Source organism: Gymnoscopelus microlampas (genome assembly GCF_963454915.1).
Source record: "Gymnoscopelus microlampas genome assembly, chromosome: 1".
Taxonomy (NCBI): Eukaryota; Metazoa; Chordata; class Actinopteri; order Myctophiformes; family Myctophidae; genus Gymnoscopelus; species Gymnoscopelus microlampas.
In genome coordinates this window covers 45,937,582-45,951,470 of record NC_139962.1, presented here as the reverse complement: position 1 = coordinate 45,951,470, position 13,889 = coordinate 45,937,582, and the positions used below count along the sequence as shown (strand labels likewise).

At 40.9% G+C, this 13,889-nt stretch overlaps 1 protein-coding gene across 1 annotated transcript in view; it reads right to left on the bottom strand.

Annotated features, from left to right (window-relative positions):
• The window catches only part of chs1 (chitin synthase 1), a gene marked incomplete at both ends in the record, with an annotated part of 29,598 nt that extends 24,506 nt beyond the window's left edge, over positions 1 to 5,092 (bottom strand). The window contains one exon of the mRNA XM_084055139.1: positions 5,046 to 5,092. Within this exon, the coding sequence (XP_083911265.1) occupies positions 5,046 to 5,092 (47 nt within the window). The remainder of the gene's footprint in view (positions 1 to 5,045) is intronic.
• Between the last annotated feature and the right edge of the window lie 8,797 nt (positions 5,093 to 13,889).

Here is a 13,889-nt window from a genome sequence, read left to right as displayed (position 1 = left end):
ACTATGGAAGTTCAAAGAAGCATAAATTCACCCATGGCACGCTTGGCAGACTGACTGAGTGAGTTACTGTTGCAGCATGAGTAGCTGTTGCTACACCGTCTTTAGAATAATGTGCCATTCTCAACCATACCATTTTCAACATGCGCAGTTCCCACATTTGTATTTATATATTTTGTTGTTAAATGTCTATTTATTGATTTCTTTTGCCCTGTAATGAAATCTGTGCCCAATTAGATTCCTGCCGTGTGCGTGAGTTGAGACGCTGGCGTGATGTGTTTACATTGTGGCCTTTTTTATTTTATAGAAAACAGAAAACGTATGTATACTATGTATTTAGTTTCTAAAGTAGTGTATTTCAAAGAGCACTCATTACCATTTGTTTTAACTTAACCACTATACTTCATTGACCGGGGTCCCCTGTACGGGCCTCCTCCCTTTTCAACATGTTGTGAGGTTGTAGATCTGCTATTTTTGCCAAATGTTCACCTATTATGACATGCCCAGAATGGGGATGCTGGGGTTCATGCAATTAAGTATGGTTAGGCTTTTCAGCTCTTGTTGTTTTAGGCTCTTCTTTTTAAAGAAATTGCAGACCATTTAACGTTTAACTTGTGGATGTCCTTGGATGTACAGTAGGGTGCTGGCTGCTTAGGAGTACACAATTTGGTTATACATTAATAGAGGTTCGGGCTCAGCCCTCACACCTACGTCGCACGCCGATCCGACCGATATGCCCATATTTGGAGATCTCTGTATCTGTCAGTCCTTGTCCCTTTTATGCCCATGGAGATCCCTGATGTCATCAGTATAATTTATGGAGCCGACTGATTTGTATGCGCCTGATGCCATAACGGCACATTCCATATTTGGGCGTAGCTGCATTGGGAACTCCTTATATGGTTATGGCTGAGTCATAGTGACATGGGTGTGACGACGTGGTCCTCCCTTAAGCCAATTTTAATATAGGATAGGACAACTGTGACGCTTAACAAACATTGGATTCATGTATTCATGCAACAAATGATAAATGAAGCTTGGATTCGGTTTCAATGAATAAAGTCTGTGTAAGTATTTAAGCTTTGCTGAGCCATGTGTCCCATAGGGCAGAAGCCTATCTCCTGTTTCTATAGCTTGAGGCAGCATGGTGTACACGCCCTGGACATGACGCTAGTATGTCGCAGGGCTTTACCCCGAATCCAACCATTGGGTCTCATTGTTATTATTTGGTTTGACCTAACGGGGGTCGAACCCCGACCTCCTAATCTCAGGGCGGACACTCTAACCGCCAAGCCACTGAGCTAGATACTCCTTTGTAGAGTAGACCAATTCCTGCTCTCTTATTACACCCTATACGTTTTTTTACTTATGCAATTAATTCCTTTTAAATGAATTTCCCCTCTGTAAATTTCATTTTAACCCACACTAATTGTTGCACTTTTTGACAGAGGTAGCCTTCTGAATCCACATTATTAATTAGTTCTTACTGCATTACACACTCCCTCTTAACTGGTTACGGTGACATAGTCTGGTATCAACATTGATACTTTGTTCCACATTCCACATTGTTCCAACATTCAGTTTCACATTCTGGGAAGAAAGATTCCATGTTAATGTCAATTAAGTAAGGCATTTTTTCTTGTGATCATATAGGCTTACCTATAAGCTTGATTCTAGGGTTCCTAGTTGTGGGAGTGACTTGGTCATGTTCCTCTAATGACATAAGGTAGGCCTACAGAGATTTATTTTGCTAAACATTTCTACAATCTAAATTCAGTGTATATTATGTTTTTAGACAGACCTTAGAGATACTATACACAGAGATATAATTTTTCCATTAAGCTTACAGTAGCCTAAGTCTCATGCTATCAAGAACTTTGGATGATAAAATACGTTCGGGAAAAATCATTCGGGAGACAGATCTTGTATTCGGCTTTAGAAATAAATTACAGTTGTTGGGCATAATGTATTTGTGCCACTCATCATTGAACCACTTGAGCCAAGTCATACTTCATACTACTACATTGTTGACGAAAACACGCGTCTGGAGCCTGTAGATTAGCTACATCTATATTTCAGGCCAAAAAGAGATTTGGTGTAGTGAGAAAAGGAGGGGATGAAGTACAGATCCCTGTGGCATTACTGTCTACAGCCATGACGTCTGGGATGGCAATAAAGGGCAATAAATGAATCATTGACATGGTGTAATTAACCGTTTCCAGTATATCATATCATACCAAACCGAAACCCAGTACTTTTATTACAAGTCAGTCAGATATGATTTTATAATAATCATTCCCTTAATAATGGTGAATATTTTATATAAACTGGAGTGTCTATTGAAAGGAAGTGGAGCAGCTGGCTTATTTATACACAAGGGGTAGCGTGGTGCAAGGACTATACCGTTCTCTTTTGTCACATAGTCTTTTGTCACATAAATATCAATATTTTTAAACTGTTTTAAAACTGCATAATTTAATGACATTTCTACAAACAGCTTGTGAATAACACTCTGCACTTGTGTTCTAGACATCTTTTGTAATTGTGTATGTATTGTTTCGTCGCTATGGTGATTGTTGTTCCTGCAATCAGACCTTGTTCTCATTTGGCCTTCCCTGAATAAATAACGGTGAAATGAAATTGTCCCCTGGGTGAGGGGAGTGATGAAAGGAGTGTGATAACTGATATAAAAAATTAAATAAAAACAAATGGAGGACATTTTCTTAACCACTTAAACCGTACATACAGTACCTCTTCGTAGGACAAATAACGAAAATAGCCGATCTACAAGTTAACAACACATCGCAGCATGACTTGTAGATTAGCTATTTTAGCAGTTTTTTTTTATTAAAAACGTAATGTGGTTAACATACATTTTACATTAAATTGTTAACCGCTTCATTTTTCCCATTGACTTTTCCAAAAATATTTATATCAATTCATTTAAGCCTAGAATCAAGCTATCCAGGCTCCTGGTGAATCATGACCATGATTCTGTGATTTTTTTTTTTTTTAAACGGCAAAACAAAGGGTATTTATTAAATATAGTATATCATATAATTAAATATAAAATAAAATAAATCACAGAAAAAAAAGTTTAATGGTCATGATTCACCAGGAGCCTGGATGGCTTGATTCTAGGCTTAAATTAATTGATATAAATATTTTTGGAAAAGTCAATGGGAAAAATGCATTGAGAATTTTGCAGTGGAACCCGGAAGTGGCCGCAACTGCGATGCCCTATATAATCAGTTGATCCGGGTCCCCCAGGGCTCTATCCTTGGCCCACTCCTTCAAATGTCTCCGCCCAAAATAGCCATTCTACAGTACAACCTCACAATGTGCCGTAATGTGATGAATTGTGAGCTTGTAGATCTATCTTTGGTGAAAGTTTGCCTATTATGAAATGCCCAGAATAGGGATGCTAGTGTTCAAGTGGTTCAATTGTGATATTATCAAATATAAATATCAAACATATCAGACAGTCTACATTTCCCAAAAGGACCAGAAGGATAGGCCTAAAACATATCCCTAACCATCAAAAGAAGTGGCATGGACCCCATGATCCCCCTAAGCAATACAACCCTGGGTATATAAAAAAGATATCGCTATTGCGTTCGTCGTTGCCTGAGGTCGAGGGCAATGATGATTGCGCCTTTAGTAAAGTTACACAGGTAAAGCATCAGCTTATAAAATGTAGTTGTTGTGTGGTCATTCAGTCAATCAGAAAATGCATTTACATTAAATCAAGCTATTGCTTGCGCTTACAGGAAGGTCTCAATAAGAGTGCTGAAACTGCTACAACTGCTGAAACTGCTAATTGAAATAGTAACCTTAAAACCTTTGTCTCCTCTCTATAATGGACTGACAAAATGAGGACCAACCCTTGATGAAACCATCATTTTCCCTGTCTGTACTCTTTTGTTGCCATACCATTCTCAACTTCCAGCGATAACGGACAAATAACCTGGGTAGAAATTATCTAAGTATAAGTAGTCTACTCTCATTACTGTAAATGAGCTATGAGATTTTACTGTAAAATAGCTTTTTCATGTATTTGTACCTTTTTCGTTCTTTCCAAAAGTAGTAATGTACTTTTGGTAGAGCAGATTTTTGATTAAGTACAAACTTTGGAGAAGGCAAATTGGTTAGGTCATATTCATATCAAAATAGTTATGGTTAAGATGTCACATTGTGGCCATTTCACAGTGAGGACATAATGACATGTAACTAAGCTCACTGTTAGTTGAGTAGTCTTCAACACAATTAATATTTACTGTAAGTCAAGTAACATTACTTCTACTTGGTTAGGATATTTTAGTGCTCTTAGTTTCCAACCCTGAAAATAATAAAATTGTCCACGCTTAATTGCTCTACAGTTAGTGTAAACACATTTTTCCGTCACTCAATGACTTTGAGTATATACATCTTGAGATCAGGGACGTGCAGAGGGATTTGGAGAGGCAGGGGCTGGAATTTCAAAAGGGCACCAAACAATTACCATACTTTTAGGCCCGAAAACCCAAATAACCTGAAAATGTGTCATTGCGTGCTTAAAGTCACACATCCAACAAGCTTTGAACTGAGCAGATTGGACCTTCCGTTCCAGAGATAATGGCCAAAACATCTTGAAAACGGCCACTTTCGCCGGTTTTCGATCGCCGATTTTCGATTGAGTTCTGGCCATTGTCGCCCGTTTTTCTTTAATAACACAGGCTAGGAAGGTCGGACGGCGACAAACTAGATACCTGAGTAAAGTTCACTTTGAGCTGCATCCAACATATTCACTGCCATTCCTGTCGGCCTTACCGTTAGGCCGCCAGGGACAGTTGAAATTTCTTTTTTGGGGGTAATAGATTTTTTTTCCCTAGTCTGGAGAGGGCACATTTTTTACCGACGGGTAAAAGGGTAGGAGCTCAAGCCCCCTTTCATGTCTATGTGTGCACGTGCCTGCTTGGGATATTATTATTATTACCAATTTTCACTATCAAGTGGCTTTAAAAGGCACAATATAAGAATCAATACATTTAAATGATAAAGTTCTTTACCTGTGTCTGGTCTCTCTCCTTCTGCCTCTGTCTTTCAGTTCCTCCATGTTGTTCTTCTACTCCACTGTATTCTTACAGTATGAATGTATCAGGGTCTACTATAATCAGACAAGTGAAGTTAGTCAACTTTTGCTGTCTTTGCTGACTTGCCTACAATAACAAACTTGATACGATACTACCCCCCAAAATGTATCAATACTTACCCTATTGATAAGTGGTTGTAATGAATTGTGTTGTCTATGATAGTCTTCACAAAAGCATGGTAGCTCCCTTGTATCGCTTTGCGTAAGTGTTGGCTTCAGTTGATCTCCAACAGATTTCAGTTCACAATTTTAAAATTGTCTTCCAAATGTAGTTTTAATTACGACATTCCTATATCCCGACTAGAATGAAATCCTCTAAAGTAAGAAATGCATGAAATGGAGTTTGTTGTCAAAATGAAGTCCAGTTTCACCGACTGAAACCTCTTTCTCTCTGCATCTGTCTATGCTCACTGGGGCATAGATAGACAACTGTACACATACTGTTCAACACGGTGTGTGTGTGTGTGTGTGTTTCAGGTGTACGCAGACAGCATTGCGTGACAGCAAGGCCTAGATGGGTGTGTGTGTGTGTGTGTTTGTGTGCGCGTGCGTGCGTGTGTGTGCGTGCGTGCGGTCATGTGACCAATCAAAGTTTGTCAGTGGTCGAAGATGTCGAAGATATCGACGTCTCCTGGTTTTACAAGAGGCAATAAAAAAAGTCCAAGGATCATTCACACCTGAACTCCTCACCCTCACCCCCAAGCCTGTCGCCTGTTGATGCTTCACTACAAGAACACACGCTTCTGTTTCCTTTATTATTGTAGCAGAAGTGTTGAGATTGTTTCTATCATTATTGTTTTTTTTCCTCCTATTCATCCTTTATTTACCCAGGGAGGTAGCTAAGCTAGGGCACACACACACACACACACACACACACACACACACACACACACACACACACACACACACACACACACACACACACACACACACACACACACACGCACACACACCTGCCACATACACATTGACAACGCTTGTGTGTAGTTATGTATACAGACTGTATGTAAACCCTAACTCATATAGTTTATTGTATGAGCATGGCACTCACCAAAAATAATGTTGCTTACAAGGAAAGGATTCCCAGCATGCCTCGGTGTGCAGTGCATTATTGTTCTATTATCGTGTTATTGTTCGCCACTTCGCCATGGGAATGCGTTAGAGGGAATTTATGTGTTGTTGTGAAATAGTGATTAATGTTTTATGTCAGTCTATGTTATAAGAGCCAGTACAGCCGGGTTCTCCAGACATCCCCCTCCAGTCACAAGAGACAGCAAAGAGGCAGAGGAGTCAGTAATGCTGCTACCAATGCAGAGAACCTGGACATGTGGTGCATCACTGCTCAGCCCCAACACGTCTGAGTATGCCGCCAGAACCTCTTCCCACTCTCTGGGAACATCGACTCGGATAGGCCAAGCTGAAGGGCTATATTTAGGGTAGAGTCAGACTGATATATTGGTCTGGCCGTTATATTGGCCATTATTTGACTTTTTTGATGACAACTGTATCGGCAATTATGCAGTCAATGTATCATAGTTTTTAACCACTTTCATCCTGGCGTCCCTATTTCGGGCATGTTGTGTTTTGGAAATTGATTAGAATTGATTTTGCCTTTCTAAATATCAGTCAAAACATCGTTAATCAGTGGGCGAGGAGTCCTAGGACTAGCACAGCGGTAAAGGGGGAGGGAAGTTGGGCGGGGAGGGTGATATCACTGCACGTCAGCAGGGAGTGTTGGGCGGGTAGAACGAAGACTTTACATCCTCCCGGTGGGGACTCCTCACTAGTAGGTGAGTCAGTAGGATACATCAGTATGCAGTAACAACACACAAATAACACAGGAAATAATTGGCATAACGAGTCCTACGACTCTCCAAATCGGGATCAGACCCAAAAATCTGGCATCGCTTGGGCTGATATTTAGACTGCAAGATGAATGACACTGTCAGGCCCTTATCGATACGGATAATCCTGACAGCCCCAACCTGCTGTCTCCACTGTGGTCATCATGCATGATGATGCAGATTTGGACTATAAGGAGAGCGAGCGCAGATGCTCAGAAGCTAGTTCTGGCTGGCTGACGTCCAGGATGAGTGAGTGCATCATCATCAGATTCAATCTGCTCGAATGAAGGAGAGCCGTGGAGGATATCCTGAGGGCTCGCCCCCATATGAGCTCAGTGACAGTGGCCCTTTGGCATTGCCATGGCAGGAGTGCCAGTCATTTCACAGCCTGAACGGGCCAACCAGGTTCTGGGTTGGCTTGAACCCACACTGGGCAACACCTAACCAGTTGAGTGTTTAAATGGAAGTACCGGAATTTGGCGGAAGTACCGGCCAAGGAAATGACGTTGACGCTTTACAAATCTGTTTACATTCTCCGTGAATGAAACGAGTGTTGTGATTGGTCAAAAATATACTCACGCCGGAAGTCCCGCCCCCCTATAGACACTCTGCATTAGGTTGTGACCAGGCTTTTCTCCCCCCAGATGAGTAAAGGCTGGGAACGCTAGGTTGAACCTGCTCAAATAGTCCACTGTAGCAACAGGTGTATTATTCTCAGGCTGGCCTGCCTTCCTGTTATCGACCACGCACTTGAATTATAGGCAACATAAAACAAAGTCCACATTTTTCAAATATTGCGAAAATAGCACATACATGCTCACAACGCATCATGACATGATGCATATACAAAAAACTGTTAAATGGTAATGACTTTCTTTGGTGTGAACTGAGAAGATATTGTGCCTATACCAGCAATAGGCCCAATATGTGTGTTGTTTCTGCAGATAGCTTGTACATTAATTATTAATGATTAATATATCACATTAGAATTCGGAATGGCTGCATGCCGCAAATATTCACTGCACTGGTTTAATCAGGTGATGTCTCTACACAGATGTAGTACATATGTATAACCACTAGATGTCTATACAGGGCTTTGGTTTCACTTGACTCCACAAGCTTGAATGGTGTGTGTGTGTGTGTGTGTGTGTGTGTGTGTGTGTGTGTGTGTGTGTGTGTGTGTGTGTGTGTGTGTGTGTGTGTGTGTGTGTGTGTGTGTGTGTGTGTGTGTGTGTGTGTGTGTGTGTGTGTGTGTGTGTGTGTGTGTGTGCGTAACCAAATGTGGTGTAACACTACACTGTGTCCACAAACTAAGTTACTAATTTTGGAGTCAATTTCCTTGCTAAACCAGGACCTATACATCAATTGGGAGGCAAGAAAAAGAGTAAGCAGAAAAAGAAGTAGCTGGCAAGAGCTTTGGACCCAAATTAAAATGTTGGCTATGACTAACGTTTTCCATTCAGCTCACAGTTACAGCTTGTGTTAATGTTTAAATAAATTAAAAACAGATAAATTACCTTTTTTGTTGATTCAACTGCATTTCTATGCTGAGGTTTTTATAGGTGTTTCTATATGCTTTATGTAGCATAGTGGTTCTACAACAAGTCAGTGCATTCATTATGTGGTTCAGAATACCACTTATACTTGTTGTCAGAGTACCTGTTGTACCCGTTCTCACAGTACCCGGTTCTGTACCCGTACCCACTATCATGACTGCTCAACTAAATATGGAGATAAGGGGATCACTGATGTTGTCAGAAACTGCTGACTCCAAATGGAGTTCTATTGTACACAATACACATCACCACTTTGTGCAGTGGCTCAAACGTGACGCAAAGATTGGTCAATTGGTGAAGCCGACTGGTCGGGTTGGCCAATCAGGGAAGCCGATGCCTACACCCAGAGCCGTAGGAAGCCATTCCCAGTTGGGGGGGATATAGCGCGCACACGATTTTTTCCGTGGTTTTTCGCGGTTATTCCCCTTTTATTTCGCGATTTTTCGTGGTTATTCCCCTTTTATTTCCGTTTTTTATTACTTTAATTCGGTTAATTCGGTACCAAAAAAATGTAGAGGGGGGGTGGGTCCCCTCTTCCACCTTCAAGCAGCTCACACAGCTGATCGTGATCTGGGCCCAGCAGCCCTCCCTTCCAGGCAGCGGCCGCGGGGTCCTAGTGCCGGCCTCATTTGAGGCTTTTTTCCCCTCCTCAGTATTTGGGCCTCGCGGCCCAAATACTGGTTCGCGGCCCACACGAGGCCGCTCCGCGGCCCACGGGGGACGAATCCCCCCCCGTCTCCCCTTTCCTACGGCCCTGCCTACACCCTCCCAATCGCACACACAGATTTGGTGCAAAAAATGTAGTCCATGAAGTGTAGATGTCGGAGGTTTCTTCTTTTTATGTTTTCTTCATCCCAAAAGTGGGGGGGATATCCCTCCCCCCAATGGAACTGAGTCTAACTATGTTTATTATTTACTGAGGGGAAATCTGTCCTTTGGATTAACAAGTTCAACATATCTTGTCCTATGTTGGAATGGGGAATGGATATGGACACACATGGATTTCATCCATACTGTGTCCTCATCATATGGTATGACATATCAGGGACGGCGGGGTATGTTGTGACCATTTTTTTCTTTGTACTCGATTACTAAACAAACAAATACTTGCTAAATAATGACAAAAATGTAGAGTTGATAGCTTGGATCTGTCTGTGAACTGTTGGTCGTGTTTTTTTTAAATTAAATCTCAAACACAAAAGCCACAATTTCACTTCAAACATAGTGAGCGACCGACCCCGTTGTCAGGGTTGATTGTTCCCATCCATGAGTCATTGTTCCGCTATTCTAAATGTCATGGTAAATTATTTATTACAATTTCAAAACGGCATAGCAAGTGCTTAGAGACATGTTTTATTTTACTTAATGTAAACAAAGTTTAGTTTTTTTCTAAATCTAATGAATTAAAATCACTGTGAAAGCAGGTGTGCATTTCCCTGTCACTTCCTTGTTGTCTGAGAGGCACAACCAAACCCCTTGTTGTTCCCGGACCTAGGCACAATGATTATGAATTACATTAATGAATCAATGTATTTACTTAAATTAATCAATTCATAAATAGACACATACCTTCTATAATGTAGCCTATAATGACATGACAAGACACAAGTCTATAGTTATTTCTTTCCTCTGCAAACATTTTAGCTCTCTTCTGCCACCCACTGTCCACCTACTGTATTACAACAATGAAAAATTGAAAACACGCCCCCAAGGATAGCCACACCCCCAACCTTTCACAACCTAAGGATATGGTGGGTAATGATAGGCACCTTTCAGAAACTGCGAGGCAAAGGTGAACAGGTGTCCACTGTACCCCCATGACAATGTGTTCTTTAAAAAAATAATATGGGTCTTGCTTTTATAGATATTGACAGTCAAAGCTAACATTATGTTATAGTGGTCAGGTAAATTATGTATATTGTGACTTATATTGGCTAAAGTTGAATATTAGCGGAGATGATTTTTCTTTTCTTCCTGTGTCTTGAAGAGGTAATCAGGAAAATAAGTAATAGCAGCTGTGCATGAGCGTGCATGAGTTTGCAGTTGTGATGACCCAGAATTGGAGGTCCAAAGATGTCAGAAAACTGATTGACAGCATTTTGATCTGACTATGTATTGGCTTTTAAAAAAGCTGAGGAACAACATACCCCCAGAACAACATACCCGGCACTCCCAGCGTGATGGGATGTGGTCAATATTATAAATTAATAGCGCGACATATGGAGTTGGCATGAAAGTCCATATCCAGTCCAGGCATGAAACTGTGGCCACACTTGAAGAAACGGCAAACAACCGCAAAGAAATACATACAACTCTGTTTGAATTTGCATCATGTCTATATGCATCCAAGCAATAGATCATTTGACATATTTTTTCTTTCTTTTTTATTTGTGTTGACAAATGTCAGGCACATGGATATTTTATTTGAGGTTTGGCACTATTGTAATTGATTTTGCATGAAGAATAAGGCTATTGACATATGCAAGCCATTTAAGTCTGCCTCCAAGCAGACGTGAGTTTAAGCGGACATCCGTCAAAATTCACGGACTAAGAAAGATTGATGAATCAGACATGGGAATTTAAGTAAATGCGCATACGCACAGAATATGAGCGGAAACAAGCTTAGTTGTGTTTAATTAAGCAGGAACAGTTCCAATACATTCAGAAGGCTTATTGATGAAAAGCTACGAAATATTATTTTGTTGATTTACAGTTTGCCTAAGCATTGTTGAGGTGTAGGTTAGATTTGATTGGTATAACATATTTTGGCACTATTTCTCAGTCTGGGTATTTGGACATGCTCAGAATGTACAGTAACGTGATGTGGATGACTTTATACAGTCACACAAACTCACAGCTCAGCTCGTTGTGAGCTTGTAGATCTGCTATTTTGCTGTGCGAAACAATCAACCAATATGAATGAATGAATTTTATTTGTATAGCGCTTTTCCAAACATAGTTACAGAGAAAATAAAAAACATTTAATACAGCATTTGTAGTCAGCTGATAAAACAAGTTAAGCAATCAGAGCTGACCTACAGTAAGCACATATCCTTAGGAAAAACACATATACAGATGTGTATTTAAAAGCGATTTAAAAGAGGACACTAACTCTGCTAGCCTAAGATCCATCGGCAGGGCGTTCCAGAACAATGGTGCCCGGGCTGCAAAAGCCCGGTCCCCCCGGGTGACACGCGAGTTTTGGGAGGATCCAGGAGGGCCCTATCCGAGGATCTGAGGCTGCACACAGGCTTATGGGGTTCCAGCAAGTCCATAATGTAACTGGGAGCCAGTCCATGTAGGGCTTTAAAAGTGATCAATAAAATCTTAAAATCAATTCTGTAGCTCACAGGCAGCCAGTGTAAAGCAGTCAGGATGGGTGTAATTATGGTCACGTTTCTTTGTGTTAGTGAGTAATCGTGCCGCAGAGTTCTGCACCATCTGGAGACGGGATATATCTTTTTTGTTAATGCCTGAGTATTAACAAAAAATGAATATGAATCAGCCGTTATACTGTAGGTTGATGCTCCCTTTTGCTCGCTCTGCATTCATTATTCCTGCTCCTCTGCTCTTCCACTGGTTGGGGGGCATGGTCCTCTGTTGCACGACTGGTACTTTTACTTTATTGGATAGGCTTCCTCCAACAGGGCTGTACGTGATTCATATCTCATCCGGGACCAGCTGACAATAGCACCACTGGGTGAACCTAGCAACAACACACTACACACACACACACACACACACACACACACACACACACACACACACACACACACACACACACAGTTAAAGGGATATTTCACTTTCAAACTTTCAAATGTTTGGACTCATTTTAACATCTACTCAGGCTTTCGCATGAGCAGTTTTTAAATTTCTTGATTCAGTATTTAGACATTTGATATTCATTTTATCAGACACGCCCCCTTCCTATACAAACTCACTGTAACTTCAAACTACATTTTAACCATGATAGGTTCATCGAAAACACCCGTCCTTGGTTCTGGTGACTCATACTGCCCTCCTAATACGTGAGGGGGCCGTGTTTTTTCGATTACTTTTTGGGGGTATGAATAGGTGTCTGATAAAATGAATATCAAATATATCAAATATCAAATATCTAAATACTGAATCAAGCAACTTAAAAACTGTCACAAGTAGACGTTAAAATGATCCCAAACATGTTTGAAAGTGAAATATCCCTTTAATAGAGTCCAATTAAATTTTAATGGTCTCTACATTGTTATGCTATGAAGTTAGACACACATTAATACTACAAAAACACATGAGTTTATACACAAACATACACAAACTTAGACTTAGACACGAACGCACACAATATCAAAACGTACACTGTGCGAACACAATTGGCCCGTGTTCGAGGGGAGGGAGGGGAATTAAAATAAAATAATAATACAATAATAATACATACACATGGCACATATACGGTGGTTACATGCACTCACAAGCATGAATACACAATCAGATGCACACACACTGATAAAGACAGCCACAGAACATGACATAAGCTCATATGAATGTGCACTTGCATGTGTGTGCATATACACATACATATACACATACCTGGTAGTATGCTGGGTCAAATACTGGCGCACTTCTGCATTGGGCAGAGGGTAGTCCCACATCTGAATGTCAGTTATTTGGCCTTCAAAGTCTTTGATGGCCAGTGACTGTTCACCTTCCCATGTGTACTAGTGTGAGAAACATGACAAAGATGAGAGAGGGGTGGAGGCCATATTGCTTACAGTCATATTAAGTCATAACAAAAAACAAATTGGCTGCTGTGCTGCGTGTGTGTGTGTGTGTGTGTGTGTGTGTGTGTGTGTGTGTGTGTGTGTGTGTGTGTGTGTGTGTGTGTGTGTGTGTGTGTGTGTGTGTGTGTGTGTGTGTGTGTGTGTGTGTGTGTGTGTGTGTGTGTGTGTGTGTGTGTGTGTGTGTGTGTGTGTTGTGTGTGTGCGCGCATATGTATAAACCTCACTCACCTGTGTTCTCTTCCTCACACTGGCAGTTTTGCCATTAAACACCTGAGCCACGCCCCTCTTTGTATCCACGATAACGCATGTACTAGTCCACAACTTGGTGGAGGACTCATTATCCCAGAATGCACGATAGGAAAAGAAATTCAAGGTGTTCTGGACGGATGATTTCTGATATACCAATTGGGAGGCACTACTGGAACTCTCAAACTTTAACCTGTAGGGGAAAAAAAAAAGAATAGATTCTGATCCCAACCAACTTTGTCCCTCTGAAGGTAGATATGTTGCAAAATTCAAGAGCTTGTAGATTTAATTTGAGCACTCATAATATACAATCTACCCATGTGATCTAATTTAAGTCAAATGT